This window comes from Cydia pomonella, chromosome 13 (assembly GCF_033807575.1).
Source record: "Cydia pomonella isolate Wapato2018A chromosome 13, ilCydPomo1, whole genome shotgun sequence".
In the NCBI taxonomy this organism is placed as follows: Eukaryota; Metazoa; Arthropoda; class Insecta; order Lepidoptera; family Tortricidae; genus Cydia; species Cydia pomonella.
The window spans coordinates 20,078,498-20,104,889 of NC_084715.1; the positions used below are offsets into that span (position 1 = coordinate 20,078,498).

A 26,392-nucleotide genomic window follows, 5' to 3' on the forward strand; every position below is an offset into this window, starting at 1 on the left:
ATGACTATTAAGAAAAACGACTCTATGCCCTTGTCCGGGACTCAAACTCCATACAAATCGGTACAGCGGTGAAAATATGACAACGTGACAGTCACAGAGTTACTTTCGCGTTTATTAAATTTTTGATTGTTTTGTGTTTTTGTATAGGTATATGGATCTTGTCTGAAATAAATACTTTTTTTTATTAACTGAAGCGTTAGCGGATGTCTTCGTTTTAACTCGGGCATTTTGCTTTCGTATGCCCGGATGTTCTCTTCTACAGGTCGGAATTGTTAAGTGACTCTCGCGAAATTTTGTAACCAGATTCTATGATTAAATATTTATTTTTACAAGCTTTTATTTAACTTGCCCTGTTAGTATGTATTGCACAAATCTTGCAAGTTAAATTTGACCCACTTCCCGGCTTCCGATGAAGCTGAAAATTTGCATACATATGTAAGTTGGATGACAATGCAATATTATGTTACCATCAAACTGATCTGATGATGGAGATAGGAGGTAGCCATAGGAACTCTGTGATAAAACAACGCAATCTAATTGTGTTTGGGGTTTTTAGAATTGTCTCGATGAGTATTAGTTGCCTGTCGAAAAAAGTACAGTCGGCCATAAAAGCTTGTACCAAAAATGAAATTTTTGCCAAAAACTAATAGTCGATCATTTTTTTTAATGCGGAAATCGGTATAAAGGACTTAGACCATTTTGAGTTCACGGTGATAACGACTCAACGGACTAAGTATTTTTCACTGTTACATTTTCTAAGCTTAAAGCGAGGTCTACAGCTCACAGATCCAATTAGTATTATTAGTAGGTATAGACAGCGTATATTGAAATCCCCAGTTCACGGCGTCGTCGGACCACTCTTGGGAGCAGACGCTGGCGAGCAGCATCCAGCCCGGCGTCAACGCGCCGGCGCGGCAGGAGGACCGCGTGCGCAGGAGCGGCAAGCGCAGCCGCTGGGAGTAGCGCAGGGGACTGTTCTCGGACCCATGTTCTTCCTCGTTCGCTTTTAGTTTGGAGAAGCGCAAGGGACTCTCGGACCGACATTGTTCCTAGTTTATTTTGGAATACCACAAGGCAATATGGGATCGCTACCGCTATTATTCCTCTTTTATTTTGGAGTACCGCAAGGCAATCTTGAACCGACATTGTTCCTAGTTTGTTTTGGAGTACCACAAGGCAATCTTGAACCGCTACTGTTCCTCGTTCCCACTTGTATCAGAGTACAAGGCGACATCAGCAACAATGGATCGGGAGTATTCCTCGTTGACGTTTATCTCTGAGTACCACAAGGCAATATGTGACCGCTACTGTTCCTTGTTAATGGCTGTCGCTTAAGGAACTATTCTTGGGCATCTAAGTTACTCCCAGAATTTCATTAATTACTTGAAAAATAATGAGATCATTCACAAATGAATTCCGATTGTCAGTCTTATGATAATTGCGCAACGGCGGCAAGAGCAGCCGCTGGGAGTAGCGCAGGGTTCTGTTCTCGGACCGATATTATTTTTCCTCGTTTCTATTCTTGGGCTGATATTGTACTTTTAGGCTGTAACTTTACGTTTCCATTAATTAATTCATAAAAAATGTGTTTACCTCAAGCCAATATTATTATTTATTTATTTTTCACCTCACAAAGGATACATTTAACAATTAGTATTATATAGAGCAAAGGCAAATTCGATAATATTGGACTGCTATTGTTTGAATGGTAGACCACAGGCCAAGCTAAAATGGCGTCTCATTGGCTAGGCCCCCATACATTCTAAGAGCGCCATCTAGTAACCGTTTTTTTATCCTTATCACTATTATAACTTTTTAGTAATTGACAACCATTGGTGATTCTAACTTTTAAATTCACATATGAACACGGTTCTTATAGTACTTCCTAATATGCATGGAATGGGTTAAAGACACATCACCAATTTTGTTATTAATTCTCGAGTTAAGAGTGGCAATGTTATGTGAAATTGTGAATTAGGACAACTTGCAAATTATATCAATCTCAAGTCGGACTGTTTTCTAAAATTGTGTATGTTGAGTTTGTTTTTTAGAGTTTCGTTTCTTAAATATAGAGCATTCTGGTATTTATAATGTACTATTTATCCAAAAATAATGGGACTAACTAGTATTTTTTTAAGTAAAATTATATTATTTCACGTTTTAAACAATTCTGTTAATATATTGTTGGTTTTTTTTCATGTTCGGATGAATATAATTATAACTTCTATGAGTTCCATAACTACATGGTTTATGAAATAGGTCCAGAGTATTAGCATACTTAATTAAAGTGGAACCTGGAAAATAAATTTAAAACAATGAAATTTTTAACTTATTGTATTGTGATTTTCGATAGTGGTTATCGCATGGTCGTTCGAAACTGTAACCTAAAAATATTAAAATAAGGCACATATTTGATAGGTAAGTTTTAAACTAAACTTTGCAAAGATATAATTATATTAAATGAATTGATATACAAAATAGAGTGGGTTTATAAAATATTAACTCACAGTACAAAATTAATAATCCTCAAACTATGAAAGGTAATTTTGATATTCGGTAGTTTAGTCTAGGCCTATGTCTACAGATGTAGAAGTTACGGAAAGTTTAAAAGTTCTAGGAAATTTTAGGAAAATTTAAAGGAAACATGGGTAACTTTCATAATGGAAAGGGAAAATTATGATTCCCATACAAAACATCATTGTTTTGTATGGGAATCATAAGTTTTCGATTTTATCAACGTGGAAATTTCGCGACTTTGGTGGCTTTGACGATACATCAGACGCGTAGGTCTAGAAATTGTAGCACTTTCTCTGTAAAAAAAGAAAATGGTTAAATCCGTGCTAGATTTATGCCAACACGATTACCTAAGGAATTTATTAAAAACGGTACAACGATGCCTTATATGTGGGCTTGTGTATAACATTGTAATATCGTAGGACACAAATTGTATGTGATGTGAATGAATTGTTAATTTAACTCTTATGTAAATAATAATAAAGTCCTATTTCAAGTGACCTTGTGTTTCTTTTATTCTTTCTTCATTTATACCTCTCACGTCGAGTGATATTCCCTATGACAGTTAATTTTTATATGAAGTAGCTGTCGCGTAAGATGTTTGTGGACATCTTTTGGAAGTTAAGCACATCAATTTATATGTTTTTTTTTTTTAATTTTGTTTATAAAAACAGTGAAATAGTATAGTATAAATAAAGTGCTTTAATTAAACTAATTAACTTATAATTAATTCGACTTTAAGACTTCGCTGTCCGTCCGTTTGTCCATCTGTCACCAGACTGTATCTCATGAACCGTAATAGCTAGACATTTAAAATTTTCACAGATAATGTATTTCTGTTGCCGTTATAACAACAAATACTAAAAAGTACGGAACCCTCGGTGGGCGTGTCGGACTCGCACTTGTCCGGTTTTTAGTTTATTTCTCTCATTTCACCTACCATGATAATTTTCTTTAAACATTTTAAGCCTAATTACAGCTACAGTTTCCCCTCGAACGCTATAATCGCGTGTGGAGTGTTAATGATATGTACAAGTTCATTTCTCCAAGTGCGGACTGGCACGGCATCGCCTGATTGCATCGCATACTACCTACATTTTAAGTGCTCTCATAGGATGTGTTAGTACGAGTATAGGTTTTTTTTTTTTTTTTTTTTTAATATCGTTGGGGAAATGCTTTTACGCATGCCACCTAGTCTGGGGGAAACCAGGGGCGATGACGGACTAACCAGTAGAGGACTACCGTCTAAAACCATCAACGAATGCCGGCTTCGTCTTAGTTGGGGTGCCGCAGGGTCGCTATCAGCATTCGACCGCGTGCGCCCCGGCGGGACGAGTATAGGTCTTGCTATCTAGAGAACGTCGAAAGAAATTAAGGAACCACTAGAGTTAGACCAAGCAAAGTTGGCAGCGATGTTGATAGTCCAGACTGCGCAAGTTTTATCGAACGAGGGAGCGAAGCGAAGTTCTTACATTCAACTTGGAACAGACGGCCGGCTAGGGGCACGTCCCGGCATTTCGATGTTTTTAAGATGAACTATCAGAGGATAGTTTGAAGGACAATAACTTTTGTAAATTTATTCAAATTTTAATGAAATTGGGTAAACGCGTAACTGAGGGCATTAGATTATGAACAGGCTCGATCAGGGAGTTATGGAGCTAGTAGAGCCTAGAAGGCCAAAAAGGTATTTGTGAAGGGTCTTGCTATTCTGGTCATCTTATTTTCACGATAGTATGGTCGAGTTTGGTATCAAAATGAAAGTGCTCGGTGTAGACATTTATAATATTGTTTTTACAGACATAAATTTATATTATTGTTTTTTAATTAACGATTTTAAATTAATTAGCAAGATAAAAACTAAATAAAATAAACATAATGTAGGGTAATGAAATGAAATGAAAATGAGATGAAAATAAAATGCAAATGTAATGAAAACGAAATAAAATGAAATGAAATGAAAAGAAAATGTCATGAAAATGAAATGAATATGAAAATGAAATGAAATGAAAACGAAATGAAATGAAACAAATGAAACGAAAATGAAATGAATATGAAATGAAAATCTTTATTTTCAGGCAACTATGGGCCCATAGATAAATACCTTAAAACTAGCATTCATATCATAAAATATATCAAAAACTAAAACACACTATGGCTGCGATGCATTTCGCAACCCAGCTGTGTCAGGGAGCCGGCCGCGCCGGGCGGTAATGTGTTCCCTCCCAATAAAAAATTGTATGTAATGGTGTACCCCACATTAAAGTGGCCGTATAAATCACAAACATACTTTGGTCCGGACTCTACGGCCTTTACGCAGCCTACATATGCAAAAAGTCTTTAGATACATTCTTATGCATGAGTGTATAACGTACAGTCGACACTTAAACAATAAATGAAGGACATTACCGCAGGTGGCCTTATCGCTTAGACATAGATACCGGGTGCAAGGTCGTTGTATTGTACGGTCGGCACCGAAAATGTGAAACGGCGTCAAGACAATTAGAAAGCCGGGTAGGTTAGTTAGTGCTTCTGGGCATTTTCCGCAAATTGACAAACATTGCGCCTATTTTACGTGAAAATCGAGGTAGCGCTACTCTAACCACCCCAGCTCCTCCACGAAGCCTAGCAAGGCTTTCAGGTTGCTAACTGCCTCCTTTAGTGTGCACGGAGTCCCTAGATATTTGATCTTGTATACTCTTGTAATGTGACGTCACATTACATTAGTCTGTCCTAAATGTATGGAAGCACAAGTAAATTGCTATTTTGAACCTGTAATACTGCGTTTATGTATATAGTTGTCGTACAATTTATTTCTCAATAAAATGTAAGGAATCGAATGGTACCATTTTATTTTTCCTTTTTTAAAGTAAAAAAAAAATTTTTTTTTTGAGAAAAATGCAAGGCCTATTGAGCTTTTTTTATAGTCAATATTTCTTTTTGAATTCCACTTTTTTATAATGGATGGCTCATTTTATATCCATTTACCTACATTTTGTTATATTTTGTTATAATATTCAAAATGTGTCGAGTTGAGAGTGTAACTACGTTTGTATGGCGGAGGCTCTGTACTGGCGACTCTAATGCAGAGCCCAACTGGGGAAGTACCTCCACCTTACAGAAAACAGCAGCCAAATAACACTAGACTCTATTCATAGTGTTATGTTCCTGCCGGTGAGTAAGGTTGACAGAGCTCAACTAGGGGGGGCGGGTTTAGGGTTGGCAACGCGTATGTAACTCTTCTGGGGTTGCAGGCATACATAGGCTACGGAGACTGCTTACCATCAGGCGGGCCGTATGCTTGTTTCCACCGACGTAGTATTAAAAAAAAAGATCCAATTCGTGACAGGACAGGCAGACAAATAACTTAAGTTAATGTATATAATATAAGTCTTAAAGACAATAATATTGTGTGCCCTTACAGGGTGTGGACCTACCGTTTATGCTTGTAACACCTTACTGTATTATGAACATGACTACAATGAAATAAAGAAAAAAGAATATCACATCTATCCTGTGCACAGGCGCAATGTTAAGTGCTAATTAGGCCTAATTTTCTAATTTCTAAACGGGTACTCCTTTTCTAATAGGTATCCTAGAGCCCGATTCAAACTTAACAATTTGTTATGGGTTTTCGAAACGGCCTTGCTGATCAACTTTCAGGTTGTATCAAAACTAGTCTAAAGCCAAATCAAATGGTTATATTTGAATCGGGCTAACTTACGATAACATTATTACTTATGCATACACCTAGGTAATAATTTTACAGTAGGTACATATTTTACATTACTAATATCAAATATCAAATATCAAATATCAAACATTTATTCAGCAAATAGGCCACAGGGGCACTTTTACATGTCCATTTTTACAAACAATACTTTAAAAAAAAAACAATTACAAATATCGAATCTATGAAATAATAAATACTTTATTAGAGATGTATACTGTCTCTAAATGTCAAATTACACAAAAAAAACTATGAAAAAAAAAAAACCAAAAAAAACCAAAAAACCACACTATTTTACTACACTAGTGCGCTAATAACACATTACGTATCTTTGTCGAAAATTTAAAGGGCCATGGGTACTGTAACTCGTACTAATGTACGATACATGTGCGAATAAGTAACCCGTGTCGCCAGGTCGCCACTCGTTGCGAGTTTCCTATTTTTCGCACTTATATCGTAATATTCGTAATGTACTTATATCAATTATGTTGTATGTATGTAACTGTATTTATTTTCGCCAGGAGTGACAAGTTTTGTTTTAAAATCTGTGTAAGTATGATCCAACAACACTAGGGAAAAATTTTAATAGCATAGAGAAATAAGTATAAGTTACATAAACGAACATGTTAAATAATTGTCAGAACATATCTGTACCCCTAGTGTAAATTTGATCGACATCATAACGTGACGAACGCGTTTGCGTTAAGTCTCATTTTGTATAGGATTTTGAGTTTCCAAAACGCTCTTTCTAAATCCAATACAAAATGAGACTAAACGCAAACGTCACGTTTCGAAATCGAATTTATTTACACTAGGGGTACTGATCCTTTACACCGGTTAAAAGGCGCTGCAGGAAACCTATTTATATGTTAATTTTCAACGTTATGAGGCATTCTGATGAATTTCAAATTAACAGATAGGTACCTATATGGTTTCAGAAACTTTTGACTCGCGTGTTCAGAGAGTTCTAACTTCCTAATAGCTTTTTAATTCTTGTCGGTGGCTGGTATTTCAAACAAACAGAGATAGTGTTCGGCGTCAGCTGATAACGAAACTTTGTGAGCTATTCGAGGCACGCTTGTATCTATCTATAGTGTAGGAAGTTATAGTGTAGGTAGTGTGGAAGTTGGATTTCTAGCGACCTTCACAAAGGAGGAGTTTTGGCCGAAGGGTGTCAAGTTTCGGCGGTTCCGCGGGCGTCAGGCATTTTGTTATGTATACCAAGAAGGCTTTCTTGGTATATTACCTGATCACCGATCACCCGTTATAGAAAACGAAGTGTCGGGCGCCCCAGGCCGGTCTAACGTGAGTCATCAATCAATCAATCAATCAATCATTTATATATTTGATAAAATACAGTAACATAAGGTGTTAGGACTATTCAGGTACAATGTGTATTTTGCTTGCAAGCAAGCGTGCAAATATAATGTGTCAAATCTAAGCATTGAAAAATAACAAAATTGAAATTAAGACATTAGCATAAATAGTTAGGGAATTAGAAAAATTAAGAAAAAGTCAGTCAGTCGCCATAGAATAATAAAAATAATTAGTAAAAATCAAGAGAAAATCATCCTTTACACCAAGTACGATTTCATTTGAAATCGAGCAAACTACAATACAATACAATACAAATCCTCTTTATTGCACAACCTCTGAAAAAACTGTACATGGAAACACATAAAAAACATGAAGATAGAGGTAAACAACAGGCGGCCTTATCGCTACAGAGCGATCTCTTCCAGACAACCTTTAGGTAATGGAGAACTGAAACTTAAATTAACGAATTAGGAGGTGAAAAAAAAACTAAATAGCAAACTAAATTAAAACTAAAATACCCTTAAAATTTAAGTCTACAACAGTAAGACAATACATATACATACACACTACTTACATAATTATATACCTACATATATACAATAGGTACTATATAATTCTTGCCAAAAGTGATAACCAGTAACGCGGACAGAAACACTAAAGAACTACATAATACGTGAACTAAATAATGGTGTATCCTTTTCTAGGTTGGCAAGAGTCGCTTTTCAGTAAAGCATTGGGAGCTGGTGGCCGTGTTGCCTATTTTCCAAATAAATTAAAAAAGTAAAGCATTGGCGGAGATAAATTATAGGTTAGGTACCTACATATACCTGTCTTTTTATTACGTTAGTAGGTATTATAACTCCAAAAGGAGGAATGAATACTGTTTGTTTATTTAACCTATAATAAACATATAATGTAGATATGGGTAAATTAAGCCTGCGGCTCTACGATACATACTGAGTACATACTACATACACTACTATACAAACAATAACATTAAACCATTTATAATATTAAATTCTAATAAACGTCAATATTAATAAATTGGAAACATCAAGCTATGACAAACGAATCAACGATAATCCAAACAACCATAGGCCCGATGAACTCAAATCCATTGTACCGCAACACAACAAATAATTCCATTATACTTAACCACAATGTTAAAAGTCTGTATGACAATAGGTCTACGTAAATGTTTCCGCTAATGTGGACCTGCCTTGTTGCACAGTTGAACGGTGAACACTCCGGTTTCCCGCGCTTTGAGAGTGGCTGTTTGGTTCGGTCATCGCCGCGTATTTAAAAAGTTAACGTTCGGAAATTAAAAGAATGAAATAATTGTGTTTTTTTATTTTCTTATTTGTGGTTGTGATGTTGTGGTGTTAATTTAGCTCAAGTTAAAGGTAAGTTTTTATTAATTGATCTTCGTAAAGAATAATAGTATTTTTTTTTACAAGGGGGCAAAGTTGCTATTTATATCGTGCTAATATTGATACCCGACCAAACGGAAGACTCAAAAAGTAGAATCTTGAGCGTTGCGAGGTTTTGAAAGCACGAGGGTTAAGCAAATTTTGCTACCGATCAAACCACTAAATTTTCACCCTACCAAAGCGAGGAAAATACTAACTAAAACATTAGGTACAAATGAAAATGAATCTAAAAACATCTCTTAAAACTTAATTCCACCACCAGCCAACATTAGGGTACCATACCAACTAAAAACTTGCATCATCAAGTTACTTAGCTTGCCACTCTTGTGTGTCCAGTATTTGAATAATAGAGAAAGCCTTAACAAGTTGGTGTGTGGTGAAAGGTTATTTTATTCAAAAAATAGATGTTTCTTAACTATGCGAGCTAGAACTACGAAAATAGTATCGGAGGGAGTAAAACTTGAACAATACCTATAAGTAGTTAGGTAGTCTTTACTGGAAGTATATTAAAGTTAGCGATAGTTTTAAAATGGCATCACGTTTCGGCAAAGATCGTTTATTGGTAAACTTCATAACATAAGTAATACCCTGGAGCGGCATTCAGGTTCTTGAATCTGTTATTATTTTAATTATTCTTCTTCAATCGTGGTGAAAATAATCTACCAATATTTTTCTTAAACGTATAATAAAACAGGTTACAGGTTACGGAATAAGTAAGCATTTACTTTTCAAACTTTACAGCAGTAACGAGTATAAGTTAAATATGTATTGTTGGAATCCACAGATAACTAGTACAGCTACAGATGCATATTATGTTTCTGATGAGGCAATTTTTAACAGCTTAACCTAATTACTTCGTGCGCTATTCTAGGCTCTAGTTTTTACTTCTCTATAGGCTATATATAAGATTAGGTGTAATCGATTGTGGTGTGTAAATATATAGAGTAAAACGGGTGCAAAAATTTTTCGGGGGGTATCTATGGATAGGTCAAGTTTATTTCGGGGGGGGGGGGGGGATCTATGTATAGGTCTTCAAAAATGATATTGAGGTTTCTAATGTGTGTCCCCCCTTGTAACTTCTAAAATAAGAGAATGATAAAACTAAAAAAAAATATATGATGTACATTCCACCGAAAATGGGTTTGAATGAGATCTAGTAAGTAGTTTTTTAATACGTCATAAATGGTACGGAATCCTTCATGGGCGAGTCCGACTCGCACTTGGCCGCTTTTTTCCTTTTTAAATCGATAGTCCTCGTGATTTAGTAGAAATAACCCAAAAGTTGATCGGTTTTCGGCAAAAAGTTAATGATAAAATATATTTGGTCTGATAATGTCCTTAAACAGGAATAAAGTTTAGTTTAAACTCTATTCCGAAGGAATTAAGTTAGAATTTGTAATGTGACCCCGACTATACAGCGTCGACTATCTTAAGTCACCCGGTATCTACCAGTATACATAAAAATCGCATTAGTCAGTCTTAGTCATAGCATATTGGTTATCTCCAGACAGCCAGGCGCTTTACCGCGGCGGTATCGTAAGATTATATTCAGATTCATATTCTAACACCTGCTCATGTACTCGTCTAATAGGAGAATAAGGAATAACCAACCAGATTAAGCGCCACTTGCGCGTTCTAGGGTCAGCCAACTAAGCGTTTATATAGTTTTTTTTTAAATACTACGTCGGTGGAAAACAAGCATACGGTCCGCCTGCTGGTAAGCGGTTACCGTAGCCTATGGACGCCTACAACTCCAGAGGAGTTACATGCGCATTGCCGACCCTAACAAGCCGCATCCTGGTTGAGCTCTGGCAACCTTATTTACCGGCAGGAACACAACACTATGAATAGTGTCTAGTATTATTTTGCTGCGGTTTTCTGTAAGGTGGAGTTACTTCCCTAGTTGGGCTGTGCGCTAGATCTGGAATGACATCTGCTGTGCTGTGCCCTACCATACTAAGCGATCACATTCACAGTGCCCATACCTCTCTTTTGGACGTAGTTTAAGGACATACCCGGGTCCAGTACAGTACAGTAACCCTGTACAGACGGTTATTTCCGAGTTAGTTGGCTAACCCTGGAACGCGCGAGTGGCCCTTAGCGGACTGATCACAACGTCATTCAGCAGTCAACTATGAAACTTCTCGTTATAATAAAATTTAGCGAACGCTTTAACGGTGACAGACGGTTTGATGCAACCGACCCTAAACTCTTCTTCTTTAACCTAGCGTTTTCCCGGCCTAGCGCCAGGGTCAGCTTTCCTGCTTAATCTTCTCCACTTTGCCCGGTCTTCGGCATCCTCAGGTGTGAGATTGTTCTCTTCCATGTCCGCTCTCACGACCTTCAGCCAGCGCTTCTTAGGCCTACCGCGGCCGCGTGATCTAGGGCCTTGGACAGTGATGTTGGGGCATCTATTTCCGACGTAGTCTACTGGTCTGCGGCTTATTTGGCCATACCGACCCTAAACATGCTAACAAATTTGTTAGGATTCCGTAGTTAACTAGGATCCCCTTTAATCTCGTCATGTTCGTCTGTCAGTCCGCTTATACTTACTGCTGACTGTTAGCCATTTTCCGCAGACGTTTTGTCTGGTTCCCTTGGCCTCTCCGATATTCCTCCACGCGTCTCTGCCCAGAGCCTGTCTTCTCCACAAGGCTCCAGCTACCTGCCTGAACTCGTCTTCCCATCTCATTGTTTATCCACTATTATTCCTTGTCTGCTTATACTACTGTAGGGCTAAGATGGTCGGTTCTTTATTATTTGTCACCATGCCTGTCTTATTCTAATAAGTATGTAAGTGCGAAAGTGACGGGCATAGTGACAAGTGATAAAAATGGAACCATGCTGACACCGCTGGAGTAGTCACGGACTTTAATGGTTGAACCATTTATGGTTTACTTTATATTGGACATTTTATACCGTTAGTATTGACAGCCAAATTAGCTTGAACTCTAAATGGCAACAATAATTAAAGTGCTTGACTGTACTACCGGTGGTCGCCGTGGGGAGGAAGTATGGGTATATTCCTTATTTACCTATTTTATATATTATTTACATATGTATAACTAAAAACAAGGCTGAAACGGACCATCAGCCTCAGCATAAACAGATCCGTAAGTATCGTTTCCCGCTTTCGTACAATTATTTATTTTTTTGTGAGTAAATTAGTCGTCACCGTCACAGACGAGCGGCCTTCCGCCATGACAATGGATTTAGTAAATGACATGTCATTTCGGTGGCTAACGCGATTGGGCAGTCAAGGGCGTCTGTGCGAATTGTCAACATTATTGTACCACTAGGTAAAGGTTGGGTTAGTAGCACCCCTTTTTCCTCACGTTGTCCCGGCATTTTGCCACGGCTCATAGTAGCCTGGGGTCCGCTTGACAACTAATCCCAAGGTTTGGCGTAGGCACTAGTTTTTACGAAAGCGACTGCCATCTGACCTTCCAATCCAGAGGGTAAACTAGGCCTTATTGGGATTAGTCCGGTTTCCTCACGATGTTTTCCTTCACCGAAAAGCACATCGGTACGAGCCGGGGTTTGAGCCCACGACCTCCGTATTACAAGCGATAGAAATTGGAAATATAGTAATAATGTGTGTTGGGAATGTAGTGTAGAATCTTACTTCTTATATCTATGTGTAGAATATAGTGGTTTATTGAAATATATGTTTGGATATGCCAATCTCATTAGCTCATTGCCCGTGTAAATAAATTATTGAATATGTATATAGTTAGATAATAAGAAATTATTTCGTACGCCAAAAGGCACATCATAGCTGTTCCTTAGAATACTGAGTTACCACCTATTTATGTACCTGTGATGAACGAATAAAGAATTGATTGATTGATTGATCACTCGTTTTCAATTCTATTGGTAGAATTTACATGCCTAGGAATGGAGATATTATTAAAGGTAGAACACGAAATCGAGCGATCGAAATTCAAAAATCGGCCCCCAGATCATAGAAGTTGATCATTTCATGAAATGCCATTTTAGAATTGATCACTTCATGATTCATGATATGTTAGGTTTTTTTTTTCTTTTTATTCGGGATAAAAAACAGTAACACACAGGTTTAGACACAAAAATAAAATACAAAGAATAATGAAGTGTGAGACCAACAACATCGTCCACAGATTACTAGATTACCTACAGATAAATCTACAATATATAGCGCTAGGTAACAATATAAAGGATATAAAACTAAAATTAACACAGCTACGGTTACAACACAGGTTTATAGATACAGTAACAAATTAATTATCGAGTTAGCAGAAGTAGTTTTGTATAGATACATTTTAAGGAGCGAGTAAAAACGGCAAGGTCCACGGGGTCGACTTTTAGTAATGTTTTGTTTGAAGCAACTGAATCACATTCATCTTATATACACATTGTCAGACATCTTGAAAATGTCAATTTCATTAAAATACAAATTGTAACATTTAACCAGCCTGTATAAGGGATCACGTTCTCCAGCATGGGTGCGGCAACGCGAGTCCGCAAACAGCTGGTGCTCGCAAGCAGCGCGCTGCCGAACCCGCGTCGGTACACGGTAGCAAATTGCCTCGGTTAGGTTTGACTTTGTCGTTATATGGCCATTTATGGAAGGTGGAGGTAAGGAAAGAAATCTCCATATACCAAAAAGTGTCATCAAAAAACCTTAAATAGGTGGCGCTACAATACCTAGAGTACTTGTACAAAAAATCAAATCATAGACAGCGCACTTCACTCCGTCAATAACGCCTAGGTTCTTAGCTACTCTAGCGCTACTCTGGAGATATTTGGAACTATTATTTATAGCTGACAGCTGGACACTTTTGCAACAGTTCTACCATAAGAGATTGCACTCCTTTTAATCCACACTCCATATGGCCATTGGCCAACCGATCTTTTCATATCATGAAATATCATTTCAAATGCCGCGATATGGACTTTGTGAAACATGACAATGTGAGCACCAATTTAAATTTCGAATAGGGAACATCACGCAAAACTTTGCGTAGGGGGCGCCTCTAGCACATACTGAGGGTATACCGTGCAACACAAAAATCGAAGTTTCGTTATCTAACCTCTCTATCACTCTTGCATATTCGAGCGATGAAGAGGGAGATAGCGAAATTTCGCGTTTTGCGGTAGGCCTCTAAACAAACTGCTTTTACGCAGCAATGTCATAGTGAAAACTTCTTAAAAAACTGTTTGAGACAAAGTATGTACAACTTACTCTATGGTTTAGAATATGTGAAAGTGCTGTCCTCTGGCGGCAAAACATTGCAGTAATACTCTCTATTATTATTGATGCTATTTTTACATGTGTCTTAATTCTATTTATTTTCTATTCATTTCATTCACTTCTCCCTAAATTGTAGGACCTAGCTCGTGGGAAACTTAATATTTCTCTCCAATCAATGGTGACATTCGGACTATGGTTGCCATACGTCCCCGTACACCGGGACATGTCCCCGTTTAAAGTTTGGTATCCCGATGATACTCACAGGACCAAATTCCCCCTCCCCCCCCGTCGTTGAATTTATAAAATTCAAAAAACACATTTTTATAGGTCAACGTCCCTACACTCAGCAACTACATTTATAGACGTAATTATTTACCTTGAATGTACTGTTACCCTCTTTTTGTGAAGATCAATCAAGGTTGACAGTTTTTCAGACACTTTTACTTACAATAAGTGGTTTTAGATTAAATATAAACCTTTCACTTTAAATTATTTGACGATGTAGGATAATATTTCTTGTATTGTAAACAATTTTACTATCATTGCTATTAAGTGTAGTTTTTTTTTCTGGCCGGGTGGTCTAGTGATCAGGATGTTAGCCACGAAAGCTGATGACGTCGGCTTGATTCCAGCCTTGGCAACCGGAGGGCTTGTTCATTCTTTTTTGTATACAATTATTACATCTATTCCAGTTTGTAGTTATTTCACGTAAACTTGTGAGAGCTTCCACGAAATTTTGTAAATTAACAATACTTTATTAGTAGGTTTAATGAATTCGAAACAATTTTAAAAGTGCTTTACCAACTAAAAAGTTACAAAACCATATTTACTCCTTAACAATTTAGCACGATTTACTCCTGTTTTCATTATCCAGAGCAGCCTAAACCTAATCTAAGTTAGCGCCGAAAACAAATTATGAAAAGTTTTAATCAGACAATAAAAGTTGTGTAAACTGCGAACAGTCACGGCTCTGATAAGAGAGTTCTGTGTTTAACATTAGTTTCGTAATGGATAAGTGGTTTGTTGTGTTCTGTAACGGATGCTTGGGGGTTTGTTTTGATGTTCGACGCATTTGTGATTGTCGTTGACACCAACACTTTTTACAAGATTTTATTGAACTTGCCCTGCGGCTGTAGCAAAGTCGCATTTTTATCGCCTGTGTCTGTCACGTTCTGACAAGTATATAAGCGTAAAAGTGACAGGCATAGTGACAAGGGATAAAAATGCAACCATGCTGCCACCGCTGTTAAGTATGTTATTTTGTTAGTGTCAAATCTTGGAAGCTAAATTTGACCCATTTCCCGATTTCCGATCGAGCTGAAAATTTGCATACGTATGTAAGTCGGGGGACAATACAATGTTATGGTACCATCGAGCTGATCTGATGATGGAGACAGGAGGTGGCTATAGGAACTCTGTGATGAAACAACGCAATTAATTTTGTTTGGGGTTTTTAGAATTGTCTCGATGAGTAATAGTTGCCTGTGGAATGAAAAGTACAGTCAGCGATAAAAGCTTGAACCAAAAATTATATTTTTGCCAAAAACTTAGGCATATGCTTTGAGCAACACAGGGAAGGGAGACGGCATTCATACTATTTCCCCTCTGTCAAAGCATAGGTACAGCTGTACCTATGGCGGTGCATGTTGTGACTCGTCCGTACACAAGAGATCGAGGTGTGCAAGATTTGTCTTTGACGTGTGTCATTTTCTATGTATTTGTGTCGTCATTACAGATTGGATTTTGTATGTAGTGAGTGAGAAGTGCGACTGTGTGCACGTTTCCCCCCGCAGAAAATGGCAGAATGATTTGTTCGGTAAGATATCGCTTAGGCTCCTCCCTTCCGACGTGTCGGAAGCCGGTGTGGCTCGAAGTGCATATGATAAAAGGAATGATAGAGCTCCACGTGGTATAAATGTGGGCTTATTTTCAAAGTATTTGACAATTGTTACCTTTGTATAACCGTAATTAACAATGTGCCATAGCCTCAGGCGAGCATTGTTTAGCTTAAATTCAACACAACGATACATTATTCTATTAATGTTGGTTTGGTGAATAAAAAACCGTAAATTCTGTTGATTGTTGTAATACTAGGTACCTGAACTGAATCGTTCGTGAGTAATTATCGATACCCCAGTTTAAAATCGTACTAATTACCCGGAAATGTTGATTGTAATTGACACTTTAGTGTGGCTACCACCAGTTCGGCACTGTCATAAACGCTAACGTACGTAACGTAACTTTCTATGCATCTCGCTCGTACTCGCATATAAGTGCGAGCGAGATATATAGAAAGTTAATTACGTTCTCGATAGCGTATATGTCAGTTTTGACACTGTCAATGACTCATAGTCGGCGCTGGTGGCCTAGCGGTAAGAGCGTGCGACTTGCAATCCGGGGGTCGCGGGTTCAAACCCCGGCTCGTACCAATGAGTTTTTCGGAACTTATGTACGAAATATCATTTTGATATTTACCAGTCGCTTTTCGGTGAAGGAAAACATCGTGAGGAAACCGGACTTATCCCAACAAGGCCTAGTTTCCCTCTGGGTAGGAAGGTCAGATGGCAGTCGCTTTCGTAAAAACTAGTGCTTACGCCATATCTTGGGATTAGTTGTCAAGCGGACCCCAGGCTCCCATGAGCTGTGGCAAAATGCCGGGACAACGCGAGGAAGAAGACAAGAGTGACTCATGGTACGGGTCTGTGCATTATAGTGGGCACTATTACCTAATTACAACAAAATTTTCCGCGTAATTAATGCCATTGTGAGCTAGGGTATCGCTGTGAAGAATTGATAACAATGATGACTTTAAAATGACTAATGTTCAGGTAAAGCCACTCAATCTCTATTAGTTATTATTACTTTACTTTTTGTTTACATAATAACTTTGTTGTTTTCTGTTATAACTCACAATTCAACTGTTATACTCGTAATAACACTTATTCATCGTCTTAAAAAAAGTGAATTAGACATCAAAGTTAGAAGAACAATATTGGGTACTTATGGGTAGGCAAATTCAACATATTACACTTATGCAATTATATATACCTAAGTATTGAATTTTCAATCTAATCTACAGGCATCAGGGATCGGAACCGGTTTTTTGCAAAAACATCGAAATAACCATATATTTCGGTTTATTTTATACTCTAAATGTAGGACTCAGTTGTGTTTTCAGATAACGACTTCGTATTATTAGATTGCCTAATTAGAAATGAAGTAATTAACAAAGAACGAAAAAATACCGTTTTCGTTCCCATACAAAAAATACCGGTTTCCGATCCTGACAGGCATATTATTGCTCTATTATTTCTTGCCTCACCCTGTTAATAAAGTCGATTAATTAACTTGAAAAATTCAAGAAAAAATATACCTAAAAACGCTTAAAAATAGCAAACGTAGCTTTAATGTATGTAATGTAACAAGATACTTCATATTATATATACAATATATTATAAGTAAAAGTAAGAAATCAGCCCCATTAGGCGCCCACAGGAACTGTGATTATTCGCTAATCTAAAGCTGTGACGCATTAACCTAGTTCTTGGCATAATAACACCATGATGAGTAATATAATAACCTTAATCATAAATATCTTAATCTAAGCAACAAACTCCTCTTTCAATAGACTGAGTCATTGAGAGCGGTGCACGGTGTTACGTGTAATCCCTACGAAAATGCCACACAAAACGGTATATTCGTCCGTAAATTTATTCCCAGTATAACCTGACCGGCTTATACACATTTTTCCAAGCCAACGTTTCAAATAGTAGATTGTTAACCAAGAGATGAAATGGTGCTTAAAATAAATACATGTACATTAAAAAAAATACTGCTAAGCTAAGTGTATAAACTTCAGTAGTATTTCTTGAGGGTCGTTACTTTCAATTACAATACTTTGTGTAATAATTTCATTTAAAGTTGTTATTCGTAATTAGCATTATGTATTACTAAATATCTAGGATTATCCTCTCCTCCACGGGACAGGCAAAGCCTAGTGTGGAGGTCAGTAAAAACTGTATCCAAGTGAATATTTTTCGGATTTTATTTTTTATTTTAATTAACAATTTAGGTAAAAATATCGTTAATTATGGACTAGGGAGTTAATTATCAGAATGCAAATTGTACAGCAAATCCATTTAAACCAACATTTTAATTGCTTATCGTAAAAAAAGAGAAAAAAAGATTAGAAGAACTTAGAAAGTACAGTGCTGTAGAGCAGAGTCATTTTGTGCACACTTTTTAGAACAACAACGACACACTTTCAGAACATGAGAAATGAAAAATATATTTACACGCCAAACGCCTTAAAGACTCCGACAATAAGGTGGTGTAGATATATTTTTTGGAATGTTAGCTTGTAAAGATATTTACAGTCATATGGTGCCACTTTTCCGCACTAGTGCGTAAAGTAGCACATTATGTAACTATGTCCAAACTTTAAAGAGCCATATGTACTGTAAAACGTTGTTCGATACATGTGCGAATAGGTAATTAGCAACTCGTGTCGATTTAAAACACTCCCTTCGGTCGCCACTCGTTTCGAATTTCCTATTTTTCGCACTTGTATCGTAATGTACTATTGTGGACTCGACCGTAACAACTAAGCGAAGACGCTTATACGATAGTCAAACTTATATTGGTCAGTCTATCACTATCATAAGGCCTAACATCTTGTCAGATAATTTATGCAGCGTTTGTATGTGAGGGACAACGTCTCTCGTGGCTGTATAAGCCAATGGTCAATCTATAGTGATAAGCTTATTAAGTTGTCGCGTATCATCGTTGTGATTGATATAAACTATCATGTCCTTCCCAGGGCCTCAAACTATGGCCATACCAAATTTCATCTCAATCTGTTCAGTGATTTAAGCATAAAGAGGTAACAGACAAACAGACAGAGTTACTTTCACAATTAAATATAATATTGTAAGTAAGGTTGCCAGAGCGCAACGTGGGTGCGGAGTGTTAGGGTCGGCAACTCGCATGTAACTTCTTTAGAGTTGCAGGCGTCCTACGGAGACTGCTTACCATCAGGCGGGCCCGTATGCTGGTTTGCCATCAACGTAGTATAATTTTTTTTTGTAGGAATTCTGGTATATACCTATAACTGATGTTCTTTCGTGTTCATGGCCGATTATGCTGGTTTTTTGAGGCAATTGCTAGGCAACATAAGCGATATAGCTCGGGAAGTGGACTGTGGGCTCATAGATAACGCGATGAATGCGATCTTAATAATCGGAGATAATCTTACCGCATTGTGTGATATATCCTCCAGCGGCGGCATCATGGTTCCATTTTTATCACTTGTCACTATGCCCGTCACTTTCGCACTTACATACTTATTAGAACGGGACAGGTATGGTGACAAATGATAAAGAGCCGAACATCTTAGCCCTACAGGAATTATGTGGGGAAAATACTATGGCTCGTTCAGGCTCTTTATACATCTTCGAAGAGTTTTATATTGCGATCATATACGATACGTTAAGTTAGTTATCTCGAGGTCTCATGCGGTAAAAGCTTATTTATTATTATTACACGTACATACGTACAGCTAGCAGCAAAAGTTGCTGAGCGGGCGAGGTATTCGAAATGAACACAACTTTGACATGAGAATAAGAGCGTGTACAGGTTATTTTGAGCATCTGACCCGCTTGGCTAATTATACTCCTGCCTATCATCAAAGAAAATTTGAAATAGAGGTGGATTGTCAAAGAAAATTTTGTAGCTACAGTTTTACAGACATCTTTCGCCACATGATTTAAGCTTTTAGAACGCGATTGACTTTGATCATTATTATTTCACTGATATGTGTATTTGTAAAAAAAATAAGCTTTTTATTTCAATAAAAATCACATTACATAATATTAAACTTAACTACTAATCTTAAATTCAAAAGATTTTTTGAGTTAAATATTAAAAAGTGGCGCCATCTTACCGGGCATCGGCTAAAGGCTGTGACGCCGTCGCTCGAAACGATGCCGCCATACCTTTGATTTTTATCTATTAGATGGCGCCATGTTTTTGGCATAAGCAGGAAAAATGCATATTCCCACACTAGTGCGGGAAAGCAGTACAAATTATTAAATAAAGGTAAGCATAAAAAAAAATAAGTCAACAATTATTTTTTGTCGACAGTAACGGCCCAATTCGAAAAATGAGATACGATAACTTCTGGTTTAGATATAAAAAGAATGGTTTAGATCTTACAATAAGTTCTGGTTTAGATATCGTTTCGTTTGTATGATTCGGGCAACCAATGCCACTTTGACGTTAGAAATATAGCTATAGTAGATAGATCTTATTGGGGTCACAGCGCAATTGAAATAAACGTCAATTTTGACATGTCGTTTAGGTATCGATCTTTTAAAGATCTTTCCAAGACCTTAAATGTGTCTTAATCACTCTCTGAATCGGGCCGTAATACTAATTGTACCTGTGAAATTATCATGTAACGGCTTGAAGCGAAAGGAAGTATTGTAAAATCAAGATCATATTTTTAAAGTAAAAATGGTACACTAGTGTAATGGAGCATCACTAGGGTAAAGGCACCTATTACCGTGGTAGTTAAGGAACTTTTCAAAAGAGATCCAAAAATTAAGGGTATCAATGCTGTCTAACAGCCAGGAATATTTTTTTTTCATCAGAGCATTTAATGATCTTTCCGTTTCACACGTTTTTGGATTCATTTTGGGTTATTATATGTATTAAAATATTTTTTGAAGCCAAAATGACCAAATCTTCTATTACCGTGGCAAGGGCCAGGCTGTGATTCTATTATCGCGAATTGAGCTTTCATTACCGAGGGTACAATTGGCATGATTTTTCTGCACTCGTTAATAGAAACCAAACTCAAAATTCGAAACCTAATACCGAGGGTTAAAACAATAATAACGACGTGGGTTCTGTATATTATTTTTGTGTCATTAAGTTTAATAATGACACAAAAATAAAAAATAAAACTATAGGAGTATGTTTAAAAATAAGAGATATATTCAAAGAGATTATAATTACACTTTGGCACAATCAAATACTATTAAATAGTTAACTTACCAAGTACCCACGAGTACCTGTATAACAAGTTATAAGTTGAATGTTTTACATGTAAAACAAAAATTATTGTTAGTAAAGTTTTACTAAGGACGTATATGACAAATAGGCCTGCCTGTTATTAAATAAAGTAATTTTTAAATGCTATAAAGATTGATAAGAATGTGTCTTACTGACAATTAGCTGCACAAAAAAAACAAGTAAGTAACATTTTCTCATAAGGCACAGCGTAAATTATAGTCAAAATTTTATAAGCTGGACGTTTACTACCTGAGTGAAAGTTTACCACAGTGAAATGGTAAACGTCCACCTCATAAAATTTCGACTATATATAAAAACATGAAATTTTTTAATTCTAATATTTTTGATAAGGTAATTAAGTTAAATAAAGTCTCTCACATATTATGTGTTATAATTTACCCGTTTATAATTAACAAATCACAGTACTTTTCTTATTGCTGATTCTTATAGCTAAAAAAATCATGTGTGAGATTTTGGACTACTGTATAAATAAAATTATATAAAAAAAAATTAATCGGAACTGTCCGGCAGTTGGGTACCCTTCCTTGTCAGAGTAATAACTGAATCAGAAAACAGAAGAATTTAAATCTGATAATGATATCTGAAGTCTAAATTTTATCAACGAAATCTGTACTTGCGGTACCCTAAATGCGATATTTCAATACAATACCAAATAGTCACTCGGTAATAGATAACTCTTTAAGAGCCTATTACCGACCCATTCGATATTTCTCTGGGTCGGTAATAGATTTCTATACATTCTATTACCGAGGGTAATCTGATCATACCATCGGTAATAGGCTTAATTTGGAGTTTAATTAAACCTAATTCCGACCCATAAAAAGAATAAAACACAGATGGTTTTTCAAATCAAATCAAACACGTATATTACAAGCTTCTTGTAAAGACAAAATCACATAACTGGCAAGTAAATTTTATGATTTAACTCAAAATAAAAAATTGACAGATTAAGGGTTCCCATAGAAACAAGGAAATCGGTGCTGAAGTTTTTGTCAAAAATTAAGGGTTAGTTGAATACTTTCCATACCACGGAAATAGCTCTTTAATAGCGTGAATAGATCAAGATTGGAATAAATAAAAGAAATTATAAAATTGATAATTTGTACCAAAACTAAAGAGTAAATAACAAAACTACCACTTTTTTTATTACCGTGGCATACCACGGAAATACTTACCACAGAAATAATTGGCGCCTATCACCGCTGTATTTTATTTTCAATTTTAAACGTATTTCCCGGTCAAAAACTAAGTTAAAAGTAATTCAAAATCGTGTAGAAAACAATACACAACCTCTTAAAAGGCATTGCACTAGTTTATTTGCCATAACTATTACGTAAAACACTAAGTAAGATTGAAGTGCACTTACCTGTGGTGTCACGCGTCTGTATGGAACAACCGGTTCTTGCGCCGCCGTCGCACAAACTGACGAATCGCGAGTTTTTTGTTACACTCACACAAATGCACACTAATGGGCACGATAGACCAATGAATGAGCTTGTTTTGTGTATGCTTTATTTCTTAGAGAATAGATCTGTTTGCTTGCAAAATGAGTATTTGTAAACACCGCGGTGTTAGACGTCGATTTTGATACCCGCGTTAATAGCCGCCGTTACAGTTCTGGTTTAGATATCGTTTCGTTTGTATGATTCGGGCAACCAATGCCACTTTGACGTTAGAAATATAGCTATAGTAGATAGATCTTATTGGGGTCACAGCGCAATTGAAATAAACGTCAATTTTGACATGTCGTTTAGGTATCGATCTTTTAAAGATCTTTCCAAGACCTTAAATGTGTCTTAATCACTCTCTGAATCGGGCCGTAATACTAATTGTACCTGTGAAATTATCATGTAACGGCTTGAAGCGAAAGGAAGTATTGTAAAATCAAGATCATATTTTTAAAGTAAAAATGGTACACTAGTGTAATGGAGCATCACTATTTTCCGAAATCGCCGGTGTGAATAAATTTATGTTTTTTCAACAAATGGCCGTGCATTTTCGTGAAAACGGCAGATTATTGTAATGGCCGTGTTTGTGTAAAGCCGTATTGTTTATTTATGTCCGGGTACGAATAATAATTGTGCTTCACATTATCCAAATGGGTCAAAAACTTGTTTTAGTATGACAGGCCAATTCGAGTTTTAGTTCAAATATGATAATAATATAATACTGATGTCTCAGTGTCAAAATTGACGTTTTTAGTTGAAGGAGATTGGAACCATCTCATATTGGAATGATCCATGTTAGATCAGTATCACACTATATTGTTTGGCCTGTGAAGTAAAGTTTATGCGTCTTTCCTGTGAATATCTTACAATAAACAGAACTTTAAGGCCTGCTGATTTTCTTGCCGGATGCTTTTAGGCATGTTACGACCTTCAACTTCTTAAAAAATTTAAAACACGAGTCGAGGGCTCGTTTTTTTTTTTGGTAAAAAGTTGGTTGGTTGGTTGGTTGGTTGGTTGGTTGGTTGGTGGTTGGTTGGTAGTGGTTGGTTGGTTGGTAATGTATATTGATACATTTACATAATATTTCGCCAAACATAACGTTTATCTATTGCGTGCTATTTTGCGACTATCCACTCGCTTTTGCAGTACGGCACAGAGCTGTGGGGGCGAGCCGCGGACTGGCAACGCGCGTTCCGACTCCAAAAAAGAGCCGTGCGCGCGGTGATGCAGTTGTCCCAAGATACCTCCGCAAGGACCTTGGTATACTAACCTTGCCGTCGGTAATAATATTACAGATCGCCACATATGCCTATAAAAATATATGCCATTTTAAAAAACGCTCTGATTCAGACCGCGTGCTTCGACACCCGAACAGGTTGTTGCCAGTAAAACGACGCCTCGCAAGATCTGAGAAGATAACTCACGTGATGTGCCCGACCGTATATAATAAGTTGCCAGTGTCAATCACCTCGGCTCCTTCTCTAGATTGTTTTAGAAGAAAATTAAAAACTTGGCTTCTCGAGCACACATTTTACAGCATCGACGAATTTTTAAAGCTTAAATTATAAGTTATACCCTTAGTATATAATTATATTAATCATTGTTATATTATTAATTTTTAATTCATATATTTTTTTCGTAAATAATTGACATGTAATTTATAAAATTATACAATAAATGATTATGATTATGATTATGATTATCGGCGAATGTTGCACTCACAGTTTTTGTGTACCCGACCTTATCTTATGTACTATTTATTTATCTAAGTATTTATGATTATGACTTATTCTAAGTACTATATGTATGTATGTAGGTGTGTATTGTTTGTCAAAACCAGACGAATTATTAAAACAAAATCAGCCTTCGGTTTCAACATTTGGGCATTCTGTTCCTCCCTCCTTGCTTCGTTCTCCTCAGTGCTAAGAGTGGACTACATGATTTCGGATGGCAGATTTCCAGGCTTTCCGATCCCTTGCGACTTCTAAGGCATCATGGATCTTAAAAGATAGCGATTTGCTAACCTGGTCGGACCATCGCGTTGGACTGCAGCCCTTCCTCTTTCCTTCCACCGAACCTGTGACCATAAGCTTTTCCAGGTAATACTGTTACATACCCAAGGCGTGTACTCCACCCAGAGCCCAATTCAGATTTTACGAAGAAGGCTATTTCTAGTTCGGCTGTTATCGTATTTTGTTGTAAAATATGTTTGTTATTCTCAAGTTATTTGAAATAAAAGGTAACAAGTACATAACACAGAGAGAATACGGTAAATGTGTACAAAGGCGAACTTATACCCTTATAGGATCTCTTCCAGCTAACCTTTAAGCAACTGAGAGAGATACATACGAATTGGTAGTTAAACTAAGATAATATGTACATGACGACAAGACTTTAAAGAAGTAGCTAACCCAAGAAACATAACTACCCCTAACCCCCCAAACCCCTAAACATAGCCAACCCTAGGTATTTATGTTGATATGTTGTCATCTTCAAAGAAGGCTCAATTCAGATTTTACAACTTGTTTCGTTTTTATCTTTTTTATACGACCTCAAGTCGCTGATTGGCGCATGCAAAATGAAGTAAAAGTTATACGTGAGATGTGCGCCATTAACCAAGACGATCATGTCAAAACCAGTTCAAAACCATACAAATTGTTAAATTAGAATCTGCCTCCCAGCCATTCTCCCTACCCAAAGAACTCTGGTAGAAGCTTTCTTTCTAAAATGATGTCTAAATTATGTAATTTTGTCCTCTTTCGCCCGTGCCCTTCTCGCTCACGTAACAGAGAAGTAAATGACATAATGACTCTTCTCTTCTTCCTCGTGTTGTCCCGGCATTTTGCCACGGCACATGGGAGCCTGGGGTCCGCTTAGCAACTAATCTCGAGAGTAGGTGCTAGTTTTTACGAAAACGACTGCCATCCGACCTTCTAACCCAAAGGGTAAAACTAGGCCTTATTGGGATAAATTCGGTTTCCTCGCGATGTTTTCCTTCACCGAAAAGCGACTGGTAAATATCAAATGATACTTCGCCCATAAGTTCCGAAAAACTCATTGGTACGAGCCGGGGTTTGAACCCGTGACCTCCGGATTGCAAGTCGCATGCTCTTACCGCTAGGCCACCAGCGCTTACTATGAGTCACTGACAGTGTCAAAACTGTCATATACGCTATCGAGAACGTAATTTACTTTCTATACATCTCGCTCGCACTTATATGCGAGTACGAGCGAGATGACATCACTTACGTCTTGTTATTACATTCATAATACTACATAATTTAGACGACCGGTCTAGCCTAGTGGGTATTGACCCTGCCGATGGTCCTAGTTTCGAATCCCGGTAAGGGCATTTATTCGTGTCAGGAGCACTATAATTGTTCCTGAGTCATGGGGGTTTTTCGTATTTATATATTGTATTGTGGTCTAAGTACCCACAACACAAACCTTCTTGAGCTTACTGTTGGGCTTAGTGAATTTGTGTAAGAATTTCTACGCCTCAAGGTCATATCAAAAACATATCAATTGTCAAAACAAAATTGGCCTCCAACTTTAATATTACGTACAACACTTTTACATACCTAATATGTAGGAAGGTGTCTCCTCCACCCAACCTCCCTACGCGAGC

General features: G+C 37.0%; 2 protein-coding genes across 2 annotated transcripts in view; both read left to right on the forward strand.

The window, feature by feature from the left end:
* LOC133524628 (ATP-dependent RNA helicase DDX42) overlaps positions 1–3,014 on the forward strand; it is a 35,839-nt gene extending 32,825 nt beyond the window's left edge. Inside the window, exon 15 of the mRNA XM_061860764.1 lies at positions 838–3,014. Coding sequence (XP_061716748.1) covers positions 838–963 — 126 coding nt within the window. The 3' untranslated portion in view covers positions 964–3,014. The remainder of the gene's footprint in view (positions 1–837) is intronic.
* Positions 3,015–8,288: 5,274 nt separating this feature from the next.
* The window catches only part of LOC133524586 (uncharacterized), a 77,094-nt gene continuing 58,990 nt past the window's right edge, over positions 8,289–26,392 (forward strand). Inside the window, exon 1 of the mRNA XM_061860681.1 lies at positions 8,289–8,961. The gene's annotated coding sequence lies outside the window, so the exon portion shown is untranslated. The remainder of the gene's footprint in view (positions 8,962–26,392) is intronic.